Raw genomic sequence first — 20433 nt, forward strand, 5'->3', positions numbered from 1 at the left:
TTCATGGATTCTGTAGGCGATACTAGGAACAAAATTAAAACTCCAAATACTAATGCAACTGATTTACTTAAACAACATTAACTTTGCAACTACAGATTTAAAAGGAGGACAATCACACCCACTGAGTTCAAAAAAGTTGTGTCATGGTTCTCAAACTCCAAGGGAATGAAGTACTCTTGGTTGTCCAATTACAAAATTGGAAACACAGTGCATATAATATTGAACTATTGGCCTTTCTTTTTAACAGGTGTCTAGAGTCTGGCACATTTCCTACAATACTAAAAATATCAAAGGTTATTCCAGTGTACAAAATAGGGCACAAGCATAATCTCAAAATTACTGACCAGTTTCAGTAGTTCCTATTTTCTCTAAAATATTTGAATCTATTGTCTATAACCAACTAAACAACTACTTTGAGTCACAAATCTACTTTCTAGTGGTCAATTTGGTTTCTGTAAGGGAAGAAATACTACCACTGATTTTTTCTCAATTGTGAATGAGTAATAACAACTTTTTAGAATAACAATTAAGCTTCACTTTTTGTGTACTTTAAGTAAGCCATCTGATTGTCTTTCTTGTACCTTACTTGCTAATCTCAAATTCTATGATGTACAAGAGCTCTGCATTGGCAGTAATTGTACCACACCTAAACAATAGGAAACAGTTTGTCAGAAACAGGCATTCACTTCTCCAAGAAGTTAGAACAGGGGTCTCATAAGGTTCTGTCCTTGGGACCTTCTTTTTTATAATTACTGTCAATGATTTTCCCCACTGTGTTCCCAACTCTGTTATTTGTTATGCCGACAACACAACTTTGCTAGCTCAGCATGAGAACACATTAGTTCTGCAAGATATGATGCAAGATGGAATGGCAGCGGCACTAAACTGATTCTAATCAAATACACTGCTTTACAACTCCGATAAAAACCAGCAAATTATACTAGGATTGTCAAAAGAGAGAGAGGTGAAAGCAGTTAACATTCTAAGAACTCATGTAGAGTCTAAGTTAACCCAGGAAACACAATCAACCACACCTGTACAAAAAATAAATTTAAATATAGCTAGGCAGAGGCTGGCAAGAACAGAGAATTCCCATCTAATCAATAGCTGAAGAATATTTAATGAACCTCCATTTTCTTCTCTGTCAGCTCACATAACTAGCTTCAGAAGCAAGCTATCAAACTGGTTACTTGTTAATCCTTTTTATGATATAACAGAAGTCATTAATATAAAATCAATTGACAATTATTAAGGTTTTCATTGTGTGACATCACTGATTAACGGTTTATTATTTTAGTGTTTATCCTATCACTTCTAGGTTCGATTTTGATTATGTAATAGGCTTGTTTAGTTTTAAGGTACTACTGAAGGAAAATGTAATATGCTATCAATGTAAAATGCTTATTCTGCCCCAGTTGGTCAATGGTAAATTAAGAATCTGAATCTAAATACATGATGTACAGATGACAGTGATTTGAAATCACAGACTAACAGAGCAAAAATGCTGCAACAGAATTTGTACATCACTTGTTCCTCAGTGAACAATAAATCAAAACATCTTACATCAGTGCTTAAATGTGGCAACATATAAGCTTGTAATAATGAATACATACACACCTGTATTAAATGGTATAACATAAATGTTGCAATCCCAGCTTTTCTCCATTCCGGTCTTGTAAAAATGAATGAAATATACGCCTCAACATTAGATACATCTGGCACCATTATCGCAAAACCTACTATAAGCTTCTTGTAAAGCACAACACAGGTGAATTCTGGATAATGTAGACATTCAGAAACTGTGAAATGAAATTGGATCATAATTAATACACCAAGAGACACAGAGAACATACATATTTCGAAGATAATTTTTTTCACTCCTCTCATAAAACGGTAGTTACCATTCAGAATTAAGATACACATTCAACATTCATTCAGCGATTTCAACATGGAATGAGCTCATTACTTTTCTAAATGTGAAAGGCAGTGTCAGCGAAAGTGACAGTGGGAAACTGAAAAGTTTTTGCAAATCCATACTATGTACGAAGGGCAGTCAAATGAAAACGAGACAGACTATATAACAAGCACGTCATGGCTGACTTCAATATTGAAGATAAGAAACAGGACTGGTCAAGTCTAGTGCAATTTTTGGCTGCAGAGGGAGTGCCAGGACGTGAAATTCATGCCCGAATGTCCGCTGTTTATGGCGAACACAGTATGTCACGTGTACGTATGTTTGCTTGGAATAAATTATTTCGAGAAGGTCTGGTGTTACTGAAAGAATACAACCACTAGGACAGGCCCATTTCGTCATTACCCCTTCTGTTAAAGATGCAATGGCAACTGCCATCAGAAATGACTGACAGTGGAAGATCGAAGACATCTGGCTTATTTTGGGCATTAGTCATGGGATTGCTCATGCCATCATGACAGAGCATCTGAAGTTCCAGAAAATCTGTGCCCCACAGTCTGACGAAGGAGTATAAGTTGAATAAAATGTCAACATCATTCCATCACCTGGAACGGTATCATAATGAAGGATATCGTTTTGTGGTCAATACTGTCACAGGATATGAAATATCGCATCATAAATTTGAGCCGGTGAGCAGGAGTCGAAGCCAACAATGGAAGCACACAGATTAACCCCCACCAAAAAAATAAAAAATCATGCACGACAGCTCTGGGAAAATCATGATGACATTTTTCTTTGACCTCAAGGGTCCACTCCTAACTGACTTTCTGGAACAGGGTGCCACATTTAACACACAGCAGTATGCGGACACTCTGCAAAAATTGAAGTGCACTGTCAAGTCCAAACACTCAGGAATGCTGAGGGACAGAATCAGTTTTTTTGTTGCAGGATAATGCCTGCCCACGTGCTGCCAAGGTTGTTTCTATTACACTGCAGAAGTTTCACTGGAAACCCCCAATGCATCTCCCACACAGTCTCAATCTCTCCCTGTATGATATCCATACCTTTGAAGTGCTGAGGAAAGGCTTTTGTGACCATCAATTTGCTTCACATGAAGACCTGCACACCTTGGTACACTCATTGTTCCATTGGCAACTGTAAACATTTTTCCATTAAGGCACTGACCATCCTGTCTCTCAGTGGGACAAATGTATTAACAGTTACAGTTACTACTTTTGAAATAATAAACAGTTTACTTACTTTTTTCTCATCTGCCTCATTTGCATTTGACTGTCCCTTACATGTAAAAGCTGTCTGTGTTCAGTGGCAATGAGGGCAGGGTAGTAGCAGTACGTTTGACACACTATTCTGGTGTGTGTGTGTGTGTGTGTGTGTGTGTGTGTGTGTGTGTGTTTGTTTTTGCAGAACAGCACCATACATCATTATTATTATGCACATATTGTTCGTGGAGGTGGGTATCCTTCACCTGTGGAGTTGTATTCAATATTCACAACTGTCATATTTGGGTAGAAGAGAATACCCACGCCACCTACAACCAAGATTATTGAAGACAGTTTACAATAAATTTATGGGTTACCACAGTATCAGATAACTTGATTTGATGACTGCATGTCTCCTCTTTAACTTCCCCTTAGTGATAACTATATGAAGTGTTGTTGGAATTAGTGGACAACATCCCACTTGCAGTCCATTGATGTATGTGATTCCAGCATGATGAGGCACTCACTTCCTTTGTTGAGTCTGACATAAGTCACTGGATGAAGTTTCCATGTATGGGTTCCTTTCCTCACACTCCCCTCCCCCCCCCCCCCCCCCCTCTCCCCTTCCACAACCCTTCAAAGTTTGACAGAAATGTTTTGTCACAAAGAAATCATTAAATGATTGAACACATGTGGCATACGAGGAGCTATGTATACAGAGGAGCAACAAATTGAAGAGGCTTTGAATGTGTGTCCCAGGAAAGATATTCCAGATAATTCCTACCAAAGTAAAGATTGTAATCATACTGTCATTTTGACATAGCCTTCTCTTTCAATGCTTTGCATTACATGGCCACAGAGTTGAGTGAAGCTGAGCATTACCACCCCATTCTTCCATTTGTCCCTAACTATGCGCCGGCAGTCTGAGTCAGTGAGTCAGTATATATGTTGTGCAGATGGACAACCATATCATACAAGCACCACAGCATTAAGTAAAAGTATGAGTTTTCATCTAGGAAAAGTGTACTCACACAATATCTGGTGAAAAGACAGTGGATGCTAATAAAAGAACTATATACCCACTCGTGATACTGTCAGGTCAATAACAGCAGGAACACTGAAATATTTTTGTACTATGATGGAGCAAAAAGGAAATGAGCATTCAACCACACCAGGACTGAATTAGAGACAGTATGATTTTGGTACTAAAAATGGAACCTTGTGTACCTACCATCGAATATATGAGGTCTGTGATCACACAACGGTCTGACAACAAATTTCAGAATGATCCTATTTATTATACATATGCTGTCTAGTGGAGAGGGATACAAAGATTAGTATGTAATACACACGGAAGCAGACAATAGCAAAATAAGGTTTATGTAGGAACAGGATGACTGAAAAAGGAAAAGCTGTGGTACTGTTTTGGGTTCACGAAACACTAAGAACTTTCTTTAATTAATGTATTTCCAAAAAGTAATGTTTATCACTAGATGATGATAGTTTTTATTATTCCATACTATTAATAACAAATTTTCAGTTTAAAATTATAACTGAAAAGTGTTTTGATTTTAGCTCGAAAGATATGGAAGCGTGAAAGGAAGACAAACTCTATATGAGAATATTTACTTATCAGCTGCAAAATCAAGAAACTCTCTGAGTGTGCCAGCAAGAGCAAGAGCAAGAACAAGAACAAGAACAGGAGCAGGAAGACGAAGAAGAAAAAAAAAAACATTAAATACAGTTATTAGAGTTACAAATTCCAAAACTCAAGCTCTAACACATTTTTATTTACATTTGATACAGCTGTTCTTTTTATACCCATCTCCATTCTAACAAAGTGTTTGATTTTAACAAGATTTTCAATGGAATTATGAAATTCTCACAGTTAGCTCAGTTATTATGATAACACGTTTTTTCCATTAATGTAAAATTGTTTAAAGCTTACCATCAATTCCAGGATAAAAATATTCGTGACACAGAGCATTAATCACAGGCACATGCTCACGCTGTATGTAACAGTAGTCTATAGGATGTAACTGAAGTGGCTGCCATGACGGATTGGTTCTGTTAGTTTTCTCATCCAATTCCTGAAGGAATTTCATCCAGAGAGGTTTTGAATCCCAGTCTTGACGAATGTATGGTTTAATCATTCTACAGTATTAAAGAAATTGAGAGTATCAATAAAAACTCAATTAGAATCAGACCTGTCAAATAATATTACAACAGAAAATTGTACTTTAAGAAATTCTTTTGGCAGAAGATCGATTGAAGGAACTTCCTGAAAAATATACTAAACAAACAGTGGAATAAAACATGCAATTGGAACTTCTACAATTCTCCTTGATATCAAATCACTATTCTGCTGTGCCAAATATAGCACATAAAACTTTGTCTTTTTTTTTTTTAAATCAGTTTTATGTTTGTCCCCTTAACAACTAACAACAAAGTTTCTTTATTATCTAGTACCTCAAAACAATAAAAACGAGACAGCTTGCATTGCTAAGAAACCTTCTGTTGTGCGACTGTTTTTGAATCTGAACTGCATCCACTGTGACAGAAAATTTAACAATTCCTTAAGCAGAGGAAAAGTTGTTCACAGAAGACTTATACAGTGCAACAGTTGGTAACAACAGTGTAACTGAAAGGGTGATATGGGAAGGTCTATGCCCCCCCCCCCCCCCCCCGGTCTCTCTCTCTCTCTCTCTCTCTCTCTCTCTGTTTGTGTGTGTGTGTGTGTGTGTGTGTGTGTGTGTGTGTGTGTGTGTGTGTGTGTGTGAATTGTTGTACTCTACTCCTTATATTATTTATAATCCACCAGGAAGCTGATAAGGTTCAGACAGAGTTGATTTGGGAGCATATGTGGTACTGTTTTGGGCTCACGAGACACTAAGAACTTTCTTTAATTACTGTATTTCCAAAAAGTAGTGTTTACCACTAGATGATGACAGTTTTTATTATTCCATACTATTAATAACAAATTTTCAGTTTAAAATTATTTTGTAGGAAAATGTGGAGACTTTCATTTTAATTGGTCTGAATCATGAAAATATTATCAATGAATCTCAATGTAGCGTTTTGTGGTGCAAAAACCCATAAATAAAGTGCGACAGACTATTAATACAATGATAAATGTAAAATACCTGTGCGAGAGATAAATACTCCGTGGAATCTAAGCATCTCCGTGCGAACTTGATAACAAAGATATACAGACTGTATTAAGCTACGGCAAAGAGATAATTATTCCATGTTGGACATTGGAAGAGAGATGTTCTATGTCGGATTGAGAGGAAATTGATGGAAGCCGCCATTAAGGTAGTAATTTATGTTTTATGGTATTGAAGAAAATAAATACGTATAAAAGCACAAAAGGAGTATCAGGTGTGTAGAGTTCATAACCCTTAAGCATTTCAAAAGAAATATTCAGTGATTACAAAGATGCAAGTCGTTCAGAAGTGTTGTGTGGTTTGATGGTGCGAACCTGCAGTTTTACACGGTTTTGGGATTCATCGACAATATTTATCCGAAGACCTAAATAATTTTAGAACTAAAGTTGGACACCACATTCCATACACATGACACAGCATAGCACTTGGCTGAACCGATTGATTTTCGTAAAGCGATAAATTATCTTTAGCAATTTCAGATGGAGAAGTTCCAGCAAGGAGACTCAATGAGATATGCTGCTGCGAAACGCATAAGGTATTAACATATTCTTTAACTTACGGCGAACAGTAAGCAATATAGACTTCATAACCACCGCAAACATAATTAAAAGGACTCAACTTATATAAAAGGAGCAAACAGTAAAAAGGAATCACTAAAACAAACAATAAATAAAAATCAGTTAATAATAATATGCACTCACATTACTAAAATGCTCATTAATTAATAGAGAGAATACAAATAAGAACTTTAAATCAACCAAACAAGGCATTTTAAGAGTTGAGTGAAGAGGAAGGATTCCTCTAATTGCTCAGTGCACCAATTTGTTTAAAATGGGGACATGTCAGTATCTATGGCAGTTCCAAAGACAAACAAAAACTGGAGATGAGGATAGTGCTAGTGGTGGATAGAGACATAGCATACACTGTTACAAGCAAGGAGTATGCTAGTAATAATACAGGGACTGTAGAGAGGTCATGGAAGAAGTGAGCAAAGCCTTGAATCCAGTAAACCTATGTTAAAATGTAATGTATTAACAAAATTATGTAAAATTAATTGGTGGTGTGTTTGTCACTGTTAGTAGTAGTTTATCCTGTAGTGAAGTAGAAGTGGATAGTTCCTGTGAATTATTATGGGTGGAGGTTACATTCAACAACCGAGCTACGTTAATAGTTGGCTCCTTTTACCGACCTCCCAACTCAGCAGCATTAGTGGCAGAACAACTGAGAGAAAATTTGGAATACATTTCACACAAATTTTCTCAGCATGTTATAGTCTTAGGTGAAGATTTCAATTTACCAGATATAGACTGGGACACTCAAATGTTTAGAACGAGTGGTAGGGACAGAGCATCGAGTGACATTATACTGAGTGCGCTATCCAAAAATTACCTCAAGTAATTAAACAGAGAACTGACTCGTGGAGATAACATCTTGGACCTACTGATAACAAACAGATCCGAACTTTTCGACTCTGTAAGTGTAGAACATGGAATCAGTGATCACAAGGCCGTTGCAGCATCCCTGAATATGGAAGTTAATAGGAATATAAAAAAAGGGAGGAAGGTTTATCTGTTTAGCAAGAGTAATAGAAGGCAGATTTCAGACTACCTAACAGATCAAAACGAAAATTTCTGTTCCGACACTGACAATGTTGAGTGTTTATGGAAAAAGTTTAAGGCAATCATAAAATGCATTTTATACCGGTATGTGCCAAGTAAAACTGTGAGGGACGGGGAAAACCCGCCGTGGTTCAACAACAAAGTTAGGAAACTACTGAGAAAGCAAAGAGAGCTTCACTCCAAGTGTAAACACAGCCAAAACCTCTCAGACAAACAGAAGCTAAACGATGTCAAAGTTAGCATAAGGAGGGCTATGCGTGAAGCGTTCAGTGAATTCGAAAGTAAAATTCTATGTATCGACTTGACAGAAAATCCTAGGAAGTTCTGGTCTTACGTTAAATCAGTAAGTGGCTCGAAACAGCATATACAGACACTCTGGGATGTTGATGGCATTGAAACAGAGGATGACATGCGTAAAGCTGAAATACTAAACACCTTTTTCCAAAGCTGTTTCATAGAGGAAGACCGCACTGCAGTTCCTTCTCTAAATCCTCGCACAAACGAAAAAATGGTCGACATCGAAATAAGTGTCCAAGGAATAGAAAAGCAACTGGAATCACTCAACAGAGGAAAGTCCACTGGACCTGACGGGACACCAATTCGATTCTACACAGAGTACGCGAAAGAGCTTGCCCCCCTTCTAACAGCCGTGTACCGCAAGTCTCTAGAGGAACGGAAGGTTCAAATGATTGGAAAAGAACACAGGTAGTCCCAGTCTTCAAGAAGGGTCATCGAGCAGACGCGCAAAACTATAGACCTTTATCTCTGACGTCGATCTGTTGTAGAATTTTAGAACATGTTTTTGGCTCGCGTATCATGTCGTTTTTGGAAACCCAGAATCTACTCTGTAGGAATCAACATGGATTCCAGAAACAGCGATCGTGTGAGACCCAACTCGCTTTATTTGTTCATGAGACCCAGAAAATATTAGATACAGGCTCCCAGGTAGATGCTATTTTCCTTGACTTCCGAAAGGCATTCGATACAGTTCCGCACTGTCACCTGATAAAGTAAGAGCCTACGAAATATTAGACCAGCTGTGTGGCTGGATTGAAGAGTTTTTAGCAAACAGTACACAGCATGTTGTTATCAATGAGGAGACGTCTACAGACGTTAAAGTAACCTCTGGCGTGCCACAGGGGAGTGTTATGGGACCATTACTTTTCACAATATATATAAATGACCTAGTAGATAGTGTCAGAAGTTCCATGCGGCTTTTCGCGGATGATGCTGTAGTACACAGAGAAGTTGCAGCATTAGAAAATTGTAGTGAAATGCAGGAAGATCTGCAGCGGATAGGCACTTGGTGCAGGGAGTGGCAACTGACCCTTAACATAGACAAATGCAATGTATTGCGAATACATAGAAAGAAGGATCCTTTATTGTATGATTATATGATAGTGGAACAAACACTGGTAGCAGTTACTTCTGTAAAATATCTGGGAGTATGCGTGCGGAACGATTTGAAGTGGAATGATCACATAAAATTAATTGTTGGTAAGGCGGGTGTCAGGTTGAGATTCATTTGGAGAGTCCTTAGAATATGTAGTCCATCAACAAAGGAGGTGGCTTACAAAACACTTGTTCGACGTATACTTAAGTAATGCTCATCAGTGTGGGATCCGTACCAGATCGGGTTGACGGAGGAGATAGAGAAGATCCAAAGAAGAGCGGCGCGTTTCGTCACAGGGTTATTTGGTAACCGTGATAGCATTACGGAGATGTTTAGCAAACTCAAGTGGCAGACTCTGCAAGAGAGGCGTTCTGCATCGAGGTGTAGGTTGCTCGCCAGGTTTCGAGAGGGTGCGTTTCTGGATGAGGTATCGAATATATTGCTTCCCCCTACTTATACCTCCCGAGAAGATCACGAATGTAAAATTAGAGAGATTCGAGCGCATACGGAGGCTTTCAGACAGTCGTTCTTCCTGTGAACCATACGCGACTGGAACAGGAAAGGGAGGTAATGAGAGTGGCACGTAAAGTGCCCTCCTCCACACACCGTTGGGTGGCTTGCGGAGTATAAATGTAAATGTAAATGACTTGTGAGATCAAAATGTATAAGACAAGGAGACTGATTATTCCCACTGTTGTTCAATTGGATACAAAAAATTTAATCAGGGAATGTAGAAAAAGGATAAAAGATGGAATTTACAGAATCATAACTGGGAGAAAAGGAGATAATCTGATATTTGATTGCTCAGCTTTTGCAGACAATCTTGCCATCGCAGCTCAATTTATAGAATATGCAACAATGCAGCTTCAGAAGCAAGCCGATGTATATATTTTGGAGGGAAAAAAGAAAAAAAAAACACACACACACACACACACACACACACACACACACACACACAGAGAGAGAGAGAGAGAGAGAGAGAGAGAGAGAGAGAGGGAAGAATAAAAAAAGATTACAAAATTCAAATATGCAGGTCAAATAATACAACCAAATGCTTTGAACAATGCACCCAACTTAGCAGGGCCAGGAAAAATGCAACTGGCTTTTCAATTAACAAAATATTGTATAACAAAAAAAATCTCTATCCATAAATGCAAAACTCTGGCTCTACAACACTGTATTAAACCAGAATGTCTTTTGTTAAATACAGCCAAACAACTAGATGAAACAGAAAGAAAAATAGTAAGGAGAATCTTAGGTGTCAAATATGGCAATGTAAAATGGAAATTAAGAGGTAAGAAAGGAGTTTGTGAAAGAATAGAGTGAATACTAGACATGGTGAGGAAGGGGAGAGCTGTATTCTATGAACATCTTAAAAGGTTAGAACAACAACAACAAAATTTTAACTGATTCGACAGAAACCCAAAAATATCAATTGTGTGGATCAAAAAAGTTAAAACAAACATGAGGGGCTAAAAATAACAGAGGGAGAAATAAGGAAAGAGAAATGTTCATAGCAAAAGTAAAAAGTTCCAAGGGCTTCCAGGAGAAAACAAAAGATGCACACAAAAAGGACAGACAAAAAGAGAACAACACAGGGAAAGAATGAAATACTTCTGAAAAGAAAGAAATGAGAAAAGAAAGACATACAAGTTATTTCACGTGCTCATAAGCACGTCAAACCAAAATAAAAAATAATAATTTTACCTTTTAGTATATGGGCTGTAAAATGGTTTGAGCAGACTTGAACCCACCAACTTCACTAAGAAAGATTCTTCCACCGACAGACAAACAGAATCACTAGAAGATGGAACCTGCAACATTTTCACAGTACATTACTGTCTCAAGCAATGCATCACTAAATTTACAATCTAAGAACAGTAGGATGATAAAAATATTTGCACATTTAACTTGTTTCTCCTGTGTAGCATACACATGGGATCAAAAACTTGATAGCTATTAATAAAATGTTGTGAAATTCGGATATGAAGACAGACATCCACTGGTATTTTGTTTCAAGTAAGACCATTTTCCTTTTGGCACATCTATTATTATCCAGTTGAAATGTTTAACCAATTTCCTATCACACTAGAATGCTTATGGAAATAACCAAGAGTAATTAAGAACAATGTTTTTATTTGTGAAGGTCACCTAGCTGTTTCAGTGTAATGTTGCCATTATCTACTATTGATTACCTTAAAATCTATCTTACAACATGTAAAATAAAAGTAAGCACAATACAATTTTGAATGTTCAGAGAATCATCCTATCATTCAGTTGTGAAGGAATAATAAGGTAAGAGGATGTGACTGCCATTATTTTCATAAACATTACGGGTGAACAAGTAGATCAGTAAAACAGCTAGGAGTGTGAGGATTGGACCTTAGGATAAATGACATGCGCAACAGGTTACTCAATTAGACAAATTTGTTCACAAAAGTACATCAGTAACTACACTGCCAGCCATTACAATTGCAACACCAAGAAGGACAGCAATTAAAAAAAATATACCTACTGTTCATATACCACATAGTAAGAATAACACAAGATTAAATACATAGGTGACTTGACATATCAGGATGCAAAACTTAGTTCAGAGGGACGTGCCACCTCCAGTAGCATCAAATACATAGGTGACTTGGGGTATCGTGGTGCAAAATTTAGTACACAGGGCTGCCACCTCCGCTCAGCAACACTGCCTGTAGCTCAGCTGGGCATCGAGTTGAACTGTGCTTGGCTGACACATGTGGATACATCATTTCATTCTGCTTCAACTCTATCCCACAGTTCATCAATCATAGTGGCTGGAAAGTGGTGGCAGGTCTGTCTTTCAGAAACCCTGGATGAGCAATCTGAAGAAAGTTCTGGGCAAGGTAACAGTCTAACGCTTTCTGTATGAAGGTAGATGGAGACAGCATAAGGCATGGCCACTGCCCATAACATGTCAGAAATGTAATGACTGATGTCCAAGTGCTGCAAACCAGAAGTGATCATTTTGAGTACCCATGGCACCCAGACAATCACACATTGATGGGCCTGTATGATGACAACGAATGTAATCCAATGAAAATTCCTGGCAGATTACGAATGTGTGTTCAAATTTGGGACCTTTGTCTTTCGACGGCGAGTACTACAGACTAAAAATTGATTCTGGAAACATTCCCAAAACTGTGAATAAGTCATGTCTCCACAATATCATTCCTTCCAGGACTACTAGTCCTGCATGGTGTGCAGAGAGCTGTGAAATTTGGAAGGTAGATGAAGTACTTGCAGCAGTAAAGTCATGAGGGCAGGTCGAGAGTCATGCTTAGACAGCTCAGTCAGTACATATAGCACTTGCCTGCAAAATGCAAAGGTCCCAGACCAGAACACAGTTTTAATCTGACAGACAACTTGCAAATGCCTCAATTTTACTACTCCTGCATACTTCTGGCTTACATCACTAACTTCAGATGACACACCTCTTTATTAGGAGTGTGATGATCTCTCTGTTTAGTCTGTTTAACCCTCCCCCAACCAACCAACCAGTTACATTCACCCAACACTGCTGGTTCTCTTGAATAGATTAGAGTGGTATGGAAGAGATGGTTGGCCACAGTTAGAAGGTGTAAGAGACTGAAGGGGATGGGAATATAATTACAGGGGTTGATTTAACTCACTTAGGTGCAAGCAAAAGTATACAATGAAGGAGGATTGGGAGGATGGGTAGAGAGGAACAAATAATGAAGAAAACTGTGGCAGGGGGTAAGGCACATAATGTTAAGGAAATGTGTGTGTGACCTACAAACATAATTAGAGTGAAGGGCAGAGGTAAATACGCAGCAGGAGGGCAGAAAGAGCAAAAGAAATACAAAAGAGATGATGACTAGGAAGAAGGCAATAGATATGTAGAGGGTAGGTACTAGTGAAATGCTGTCCCTGCTTCCAGCCGCAGATTTGATGAACTGCACATGCACCTTAGTTCTGCAGATGGAAACCACTACAGGCATGTTGGTCAGTCTTGGCTGGGTACGGGTTTGGCAGTCCCAGGGCTCCTCTGTGGGGCTGCTTAATGCTGCTAATCCTCAGTATCTATTAGTTCTTTGATATTTGAGTAACTATTGTTTGGAAAAATGAACTCGGTGCATAGCTTCCGAAGTGCAACAGTCACTAGCTGAAACCTCTTGGAAATCTGCTGTGCACCTCTGTTGAAATTCATTTCTATTTATCCAGATAGTTGATGAAAATATAGAGGCTCTCAATTCACTGATAATTAACACACAGCATCTGGAGACATATGATGTCATGCCAGTTAACAAGTTTTCCATTATAGTGTTTTCCCAAGCCCCTCGTGAGTAGGATGCCCTGCATGATAGGCAAGTAGTGTGGGGACAATAAGAGCCTACCAAATCAACCAGCTTCGCAGGGTATCTTACATGTCAGGGACAAGAAATGTTTTCCTGCATCCCAAAATACAGGCTGCCCTGCATGACTTGTGTGTTGTGGGAGTAGTATTGACCTGCTTTATTGAACTATACAGCAGGGTCTACACTTGCCAATAAGCATAGTTGGGGACAGGTCGAGACGCAAAGAGGAGGGGATGCACAGAGCAAGGGTGAGGAGGAAGTGGACAGAGGGGGGGGGGGGGGATGCATGAGGCAGGTGAAAAGTGTACCAGGGTAGTGGTTAGGCTGGAAAGCAAGAGGGGGAGGAGAATATTGTCAGAGTCAAGGGGAGGAAGATAGGGTCAGAAAGAAAGGTGGAGGAAAATACAAAGACAGAGATGAAAAGATGGAGACACACAGATAGAGGTGGGAGAATGAGGAGGACAGACAGAGGGAGGAAGAGGTGGACAGACAGAGAGGGGAAGGAGGAGGTATGTTCAATATAGTGTGTTGAAAGCATATGGGGGCAAACAATAGGAAAAGACTAATAGAACACATATTTATGACTCCTGCAAATGACTGTGGAGACGACAGATTGTGTAGTTTCTACTTTGTCTGCTAGATGGCAGCAGTAGCCAAAACCGGCATAAAAATCCGTTATTATAGAAATGTCTGCTATTGTCACTTCTCAAATATTACATGGCATGTGTGTTTGTGTGTCATATAAATTGGCTTTGAGAGAAAATTAAACACAAATATCATCTGTGTACTTGCGTATCTGAATATAAAATTCATTTGTGACTCCTGTTTCAACATTATCAATATCAAAATGTGTGCATTTTAAGTTAAAAAGGCAAAGAAAAATGTAAAAATTTCTACAAATAAGTTATATCTTCTGAAAAACAGATTTTAACCAGTCTGCAGATGACTGTTACCTACAAGACAGTTAAGTCTTCCAACTCTATGGGCGTACACCTGAGAATAATAAATAGCACTCCATTAATGAGACAGCTTATATGTGAACCACCGACGGGATTAGCTCAAAAGATACTGACAAATACTAATATGAGTTTGCCTTCATTGGAATGCATTATTAAAATGAAGAGGGAATGTTAAAGACACTACCTCTATAACTTCTCCGATATCTGCCGCATAATGGTGGGAGCTGCTGCTTCCACATAAGATGAGCAAATTCATTACATTAAATTGTTTGGCTCATTCTTCAGTAGTAACAAAAGTGTAAAACATATTCAACTCTAGCAGATTTGTTGTCATTTTCAAGTATTTTTGCCTATCAATATACAAGACTGTAATGCTGCCCAAAGCATCTCCAGACACGTCTTCAGCCTGGAATCTCATTAACTGGGATAGAATGTCTTCAGTGAGGAGTCTTACTTCGAAATGAGCCCCAATGACCAGCAAATACACCTCTGTAGATGCCCCAGACAGTGGTTGGATACTAACCTGACAGTTGCCTGCCACACAATCTGACAAGCAAGTGATGATCTGGGCTGCCATTTCTTTTCATTGCATGACCCTTTGGCTGTCAATCGTGGCACCCTTATAGCACAGTAGTACATCAATGATCTTCTACACTCTGTTTTGTTGTCCTTCATGGTAAGCCATCCTGGACTCACTTTTCAGCAATATAATGCCCACCCACACACAGTGAGAGTTTCTATCACTTGTCTTTGTGCTTACCCAACCCTACCTTGGTCAGCAATGTCGCTGGATGACCCCCCACCCCCCAAACTGAGAATATTTGGAGCATTATGGGCAGGGCCCTCCAACCAGCTAAGGATTCTGATGATCTAACTCACAAATTGGACAGAATTTGCCGTGATATCCCTCAGCAGGACACACAACAACTCTATCAATCAATGCCAAGCTGAATAAGTGCTTGCATAAGGGCCAGAATGAACCAATGTGCTACTGACTTGCTCAATTTGTGATGCTTTTTCTCTTGAATAAATCATACAAGTTTTCTGAAACTGGAATCATTGGTTTATTTGGTCGTAGAGAGAGAGAGAGAGAGAGAGAGAGAGAGAGAGAGCACACACGTCCTGTCATTTATGTTATTTTCTGTTGTTCTTTTATCGGCCTAATTTACTAAATAAATTGTTTCCCTGCCATAAAAAGTTGTTTAATTACATAAAAAATTTCTGTGTTTGTTTACATACATTAATATTCACTGATCATGCAACGAATGCAATTGATTTAAATTAACACTTAGGAGAACAGAAGTTCATTACACACAACTCTGCACAGTTGCTAAAATTTGTTTTCATTGCAATGAAAACTTCACTGAACACACCTAACAATGCCATTCAGCGATAACTGCAAATGATGATTTCAAACAATATTGCCCATACAGCCTCGCAGCAAGTGAATTGCCTGCAAAGTGGGCATTCCAACCTTATTGAAGCAACAGAACACACTAAAACCAAAGTTTATCTTTTGTGTTATATGTCTCAAAACTGGCACATCCAGAATCTCTGGATGTATGACAGTAATGAAGCCTGCGAATATTGATGGTCCTTGAGGCTGATAAGTGATTGACACCACTCATTTCCAAGTCATTATAATTTTAATTTATCACACCCACTGTGTTTCATTTTTCAAAGGATGATGTCATTTTTAAGATTTTAGTTTATTTATTGTATGTTTGTCTTTGACAACCATTTGTTGTTGTTGTTGTTGTTGTTGTTGTCTTCAGTCCTGAGACTGGTTTGATGCATCTCTCCATGCTACACTATCCTGTGCAAGCTTCTTCATCTCCCAGTACCTACTGCAACCCACATCCTTCTGAATCTGCTTAGTGTATTCATCTCTTGGTCTCCCTCTACAATTTTTACCCTCCACGCTGCCCTCCAATACTAAATTGGTGATCCCTTGATGCCTCAGAACATGTCCTACCAACCGATCCCTTCTTCTGGTCAAGTTGTGCTACAAACTCCCCTTCTCCCCAATTCTATTTAATACCTCCTCATTAGTTATGTGATCTACCCATGTAATCTTCAGCGTTTTTCTGTAGCATCACATTTCGAAAGATTCTATTCTCTTCTTGTCCACACTGTTTATTGTCCATGTTTCACTTCCATACATGGCTACACTCCATACAAATACTTTCAGAAATGAATTCCTGACACTTAAATCTATACTCGATGTTAACAAATTTCTCTTCTTCAGAAACTTTCCTTGCTATTGCCAGTCTACATTTTATATCCTCTCTACTTCGACCATCATCAGTTATTTTGCTCCCCAAATAACAAAACTCCTTTACTACTTTAAGTGTCTCATTTCCTAATCTAATTCCCTCAGCATCACCCGACTTAATTTGACTACATTCCATTATCCTCGTTTTGCATTTGTTGATGTTCATCTTATATCTTCCTTTCAAGACACTGTCCATTCTGTTCAACTGCTCTTCCAAGTCCTTTGCTATCTCTGACAGAATTACAATGTCATCGGCGAACCTCAAAGTTTTTATTTCTTCTCCATGGATTTTAATTCCTACTCTGAATTTTTCTTTTGTTTCCTTTAAGCTTGCTCAATATACAGATTGAATAACATCGAGGAGAGGCAACAGCCCTGTCTCACTCCCTTCCTAACCGCTGCTTCCCTTTCGTGCCCTTCGACTCTTGTAACTGCCATCTGGTTTCTGTGCAAATTGTAAATAGCCTTTCGCTCCCTGTATTTTACCCCTGCCACCTTCGGAATTTGAAAGAGAGTATTCCAGTCAACATTGTCAAAAGCTTTCTCTGAGTCTACAAATGCTAGAAATGTAGGTTTGCCTTTCCTTAATCTTTCTTCTAAGATAAGTCATAGGGTCAGTATTGCCTCCCAATATTTCTAAGGAGTCCAAACTGATCTTCCCCGAGGTCAGCTTCTACCAGTTTTTCCATTCATATGGAAAGAATCCGCTTTAGTCTTTTGCAGCTGTGACTTATTAAACTGATAGTTCGGTAATTTTCACATCTGTCAACACCAGCTTTCTTTGGGATTGGAATTAATATATTCTTCTTGAAGCCTGAGAGTATTTCGCCTGTCTTATACATCTTGCTCACCAGATGATAGAGTTTTCTTCAAGACTGGCTCTCCCAAGGCTGTCAGTAGTTCTAATGGAATGTTGTCTACTCCCCAGGTCATTTATGACACATATATTCATTCTTTTAATGTTGGCAAGAAATAACAACACGTGCCTCTAGGGAAAATGTAATAATGTTGGCTAAGAATTTAATCATGCATGCTGAAAGCATAGGGCGTACGTAAAGTCCGCCAACACTTTCAATTATTTATTGCACAAGAATTAAACATTGTACAGATGTCATACTTATTGCATTTTGAAGAGAAACTCAAAGTGTTTTTTTAAAAAAACATTCAATATGTGAATCATGAGTGACCTGGCAGATGTCAATAGGGTAATCGAATTCTTGCCATACCTGTCCCAGCATGGTATTGTTGACTGTGTTAGTCACTTCCCGTATTCTCTCCCGCAGCTCTGCTACATCACATGGTAGAGGCGGAACATACACCAGATCTTTAGTGTGTCCCCACAGAAAAAAGTCACACAGAGTGAGATCTGGTGATTGGGGAGGCCATTTCATGAAACAGCTGTCCCCTTCTGCAACATGGCAGATCCAACGATGCGGCAGCTCTGTGTTCAGGTATCCATGAACATCAAGATGAAAATGGGGTGGAGCCCCATCCCGCTAAAAGTTGAACGGCGAGTCCAACTGCATTTGAGGCATCAGCCATTGCTGCAACATATCCAAGTAGGGATATCCAGTGACAGTGCTCTTGATGAAGAAGAATGGCCCATACAATTTTCGATGTGGCATGGCACAAAAAACATTTACCTTTCGGGAATCACGCTCAAATTCAATGCATTCATATGAATGCTTTGTACCCCAGATTCAACAATTACGCCTGTTCACTTTCCCATTACTGTGAAAAATGGCTTCGTCACTAAAAATTAAGCAATCAGCAATGCCATCCCCATCCTCATTCAAGTTTTGCAACTGCGACAAAACCCAAAACACTTGTCTTTGTCATCGTCATTGAGTTTCTGCTCTAGCTCCAATTTTAATGGTTTCACAGACAGCTTCTGTCGCAGGAGTTTACATACTGTCACTGGAGCCATTTCGAGTTCAAGGGATGCACGACGCACCAATTTCTTTGGACTCCTTGTACGTGCCCCACATTCACTTCAATCACACTGGGACATCCGCTTCACTTTGCTGCACACAAGCAACCCGTCATAACGAATTTGTTGTGCCAGTGGTAAATGGCCTTCCTTGTTGGTGGCTTCTTACTGTACTTGGTTCTAAACATCCGTCGAACAGCTGTAGCACACTTGTTTTTGTTGAACACCAACACGCAGAAAGCTCGCTCCGAACCTGAACTCGCCATGTTTGCGACTAGCACTGACTATCGGCAAATTACCAAACCACGCTGTGGCAGTATACATGGGGGGGGGGGGGGGGGGGGGGAGGGGGGGGGAAATCAGGGTTTCTCTTCAAGATGACATATGTATGTTTGGTTCTTGTGCAATAAATAATTGAAAATGTTCCCGGGCTTCATGTACACCCTGTATTTAGATGGTCATCTGCTTATTATCACTTCCACATGACATATTGCTGTTAACTTGTACCAGATATGGGTACGCATTATTGTGGCCAAGATAGACATGATGCCCGCACCTACTACAGAAGAACAAGTTTATATGCCAACTAGCTCTGCAGATGATGAAGAAATTGAAGAAATGTATGAGGAGATAAAAGAAATTATTCAGATAGTGAAGGGAGATGAAAATTTAATAGTCATGGGTGACTGGAATTCGATAGTGGGAAAAGGAAGAGAAGGAAACGTGGTAGGTGAATATGGATTGCGGGGAAGAAATGAAAGAGGAAGCCGCCTGGTAGAATTTTGCACAGAGCATAACTTTAATCATAGCTAACACTTGGTTCAAGAATCATAAAAGAAGGTTGTATACATGGAAGAAGCCTGGAGATACTGACAGGTTTCAGATAGATTATATAATGGTAAGACAGAGATTTAGGAACCAGGTTTTAAATTGTAAGACATTTCCAGGGGCAGATGTGGACTCTGGCCATAATCTATTGGTTATGAACTGTAGATTAAAACTGAACAAACTGCAAAAAGGTGGGAATTTAAGGAGATGGGACCTGGATAAACTGACTAAACCAGAGGTTGTACAGAGTTTCAGGGAGAGTATAAGGACAAAATTGACAGAAATGGGGGAAAGAAATACAGTAGAAGAATAGTGGGTAGCTTTGAGGGATGAAGTAGTGAAGGGAGCAGAGGATCAAGTAGGTAAAAACATGAGGGCTAGTAGAAATTCTTGGGTAACAGAAGAAATATTGTACTTAATTGATGAAAGGAGAAAATATAAAAATGCAATAAATGAAGAAGGCAAAAAGGAACACAAACATCTCAAGAATGAGATCGACAGGAAGTGCAAAATGGCTAAGCAGGGATGGCTAGAGGGCAAATGTAAGGATGTAGAGGCTTATCTCATTAGGGGTAAGATAGTTACTGCCTATAGGAAAATTAAAGAGACCTTTGGAGAAAAGAGAACCACTTAGCAGAAAGTCATATACTCCTAGCTTACATAGTTTAATTCTTAATTTCTTTGCGTGTTTTTGGTACTTGCATTGCTTAATTCATAAATTTCGGGCGTATTATAGTATTTGAGAGCTGTAGCATTGCGTTTTAGTACCTGAATAGTGTAAAAT

At 39.0% G+C, this 20433-nt stretch overlaps 1 protein-coding gene across 2 annotated transcripts in view; it reads right to left on the bottom strand.

Annotated features, from left to right (window-relative positions):
• The window catches only part of LOC126482403 (cysteine-rich protein 2-binding protein), a 189438-nt gene that overhangs the window by 22233 nt on the left and 146772 nt on the right, over window positions 1-20433 (bottom strand). For both annotated transcript variants that reach the window (XM_050106522.1, XM_050106523.1), the window contains exons 8-10: window positions 11019-11125; window positions 5081-5286; window positions 1618-1799 (exon numbers count right to left, since the gene is read on the bottom strand). In XM_050106522.1, the coding sequence (XP_049962479.1) occupies window positions 1618-1799; window positions 5081-5286; window positions 11019-11125 (495 nt within the window). The remainder of the gene's footprint in view (window positions 1-1617; window positions 1800-5080; window positions 5287-11018; window positions 11126-20433) is intronic.

Source organism: Schistocerca serialis, chromosome 5 (assembly GCF_023864345.2).
Source record: "Schistocerca serialis cubense isolate TAMUIC-IGC-003099 chromosome 5, iqSchSeri2.2, whole genome shotgun sequence".
Taxonomy (NCBI): domain Eukaryota; kingdom Metazoa; phylum Arthropoda; class Insecta; order Orthoptera; family Acrididae; genus Schistocerca; species Schistocerca serialis.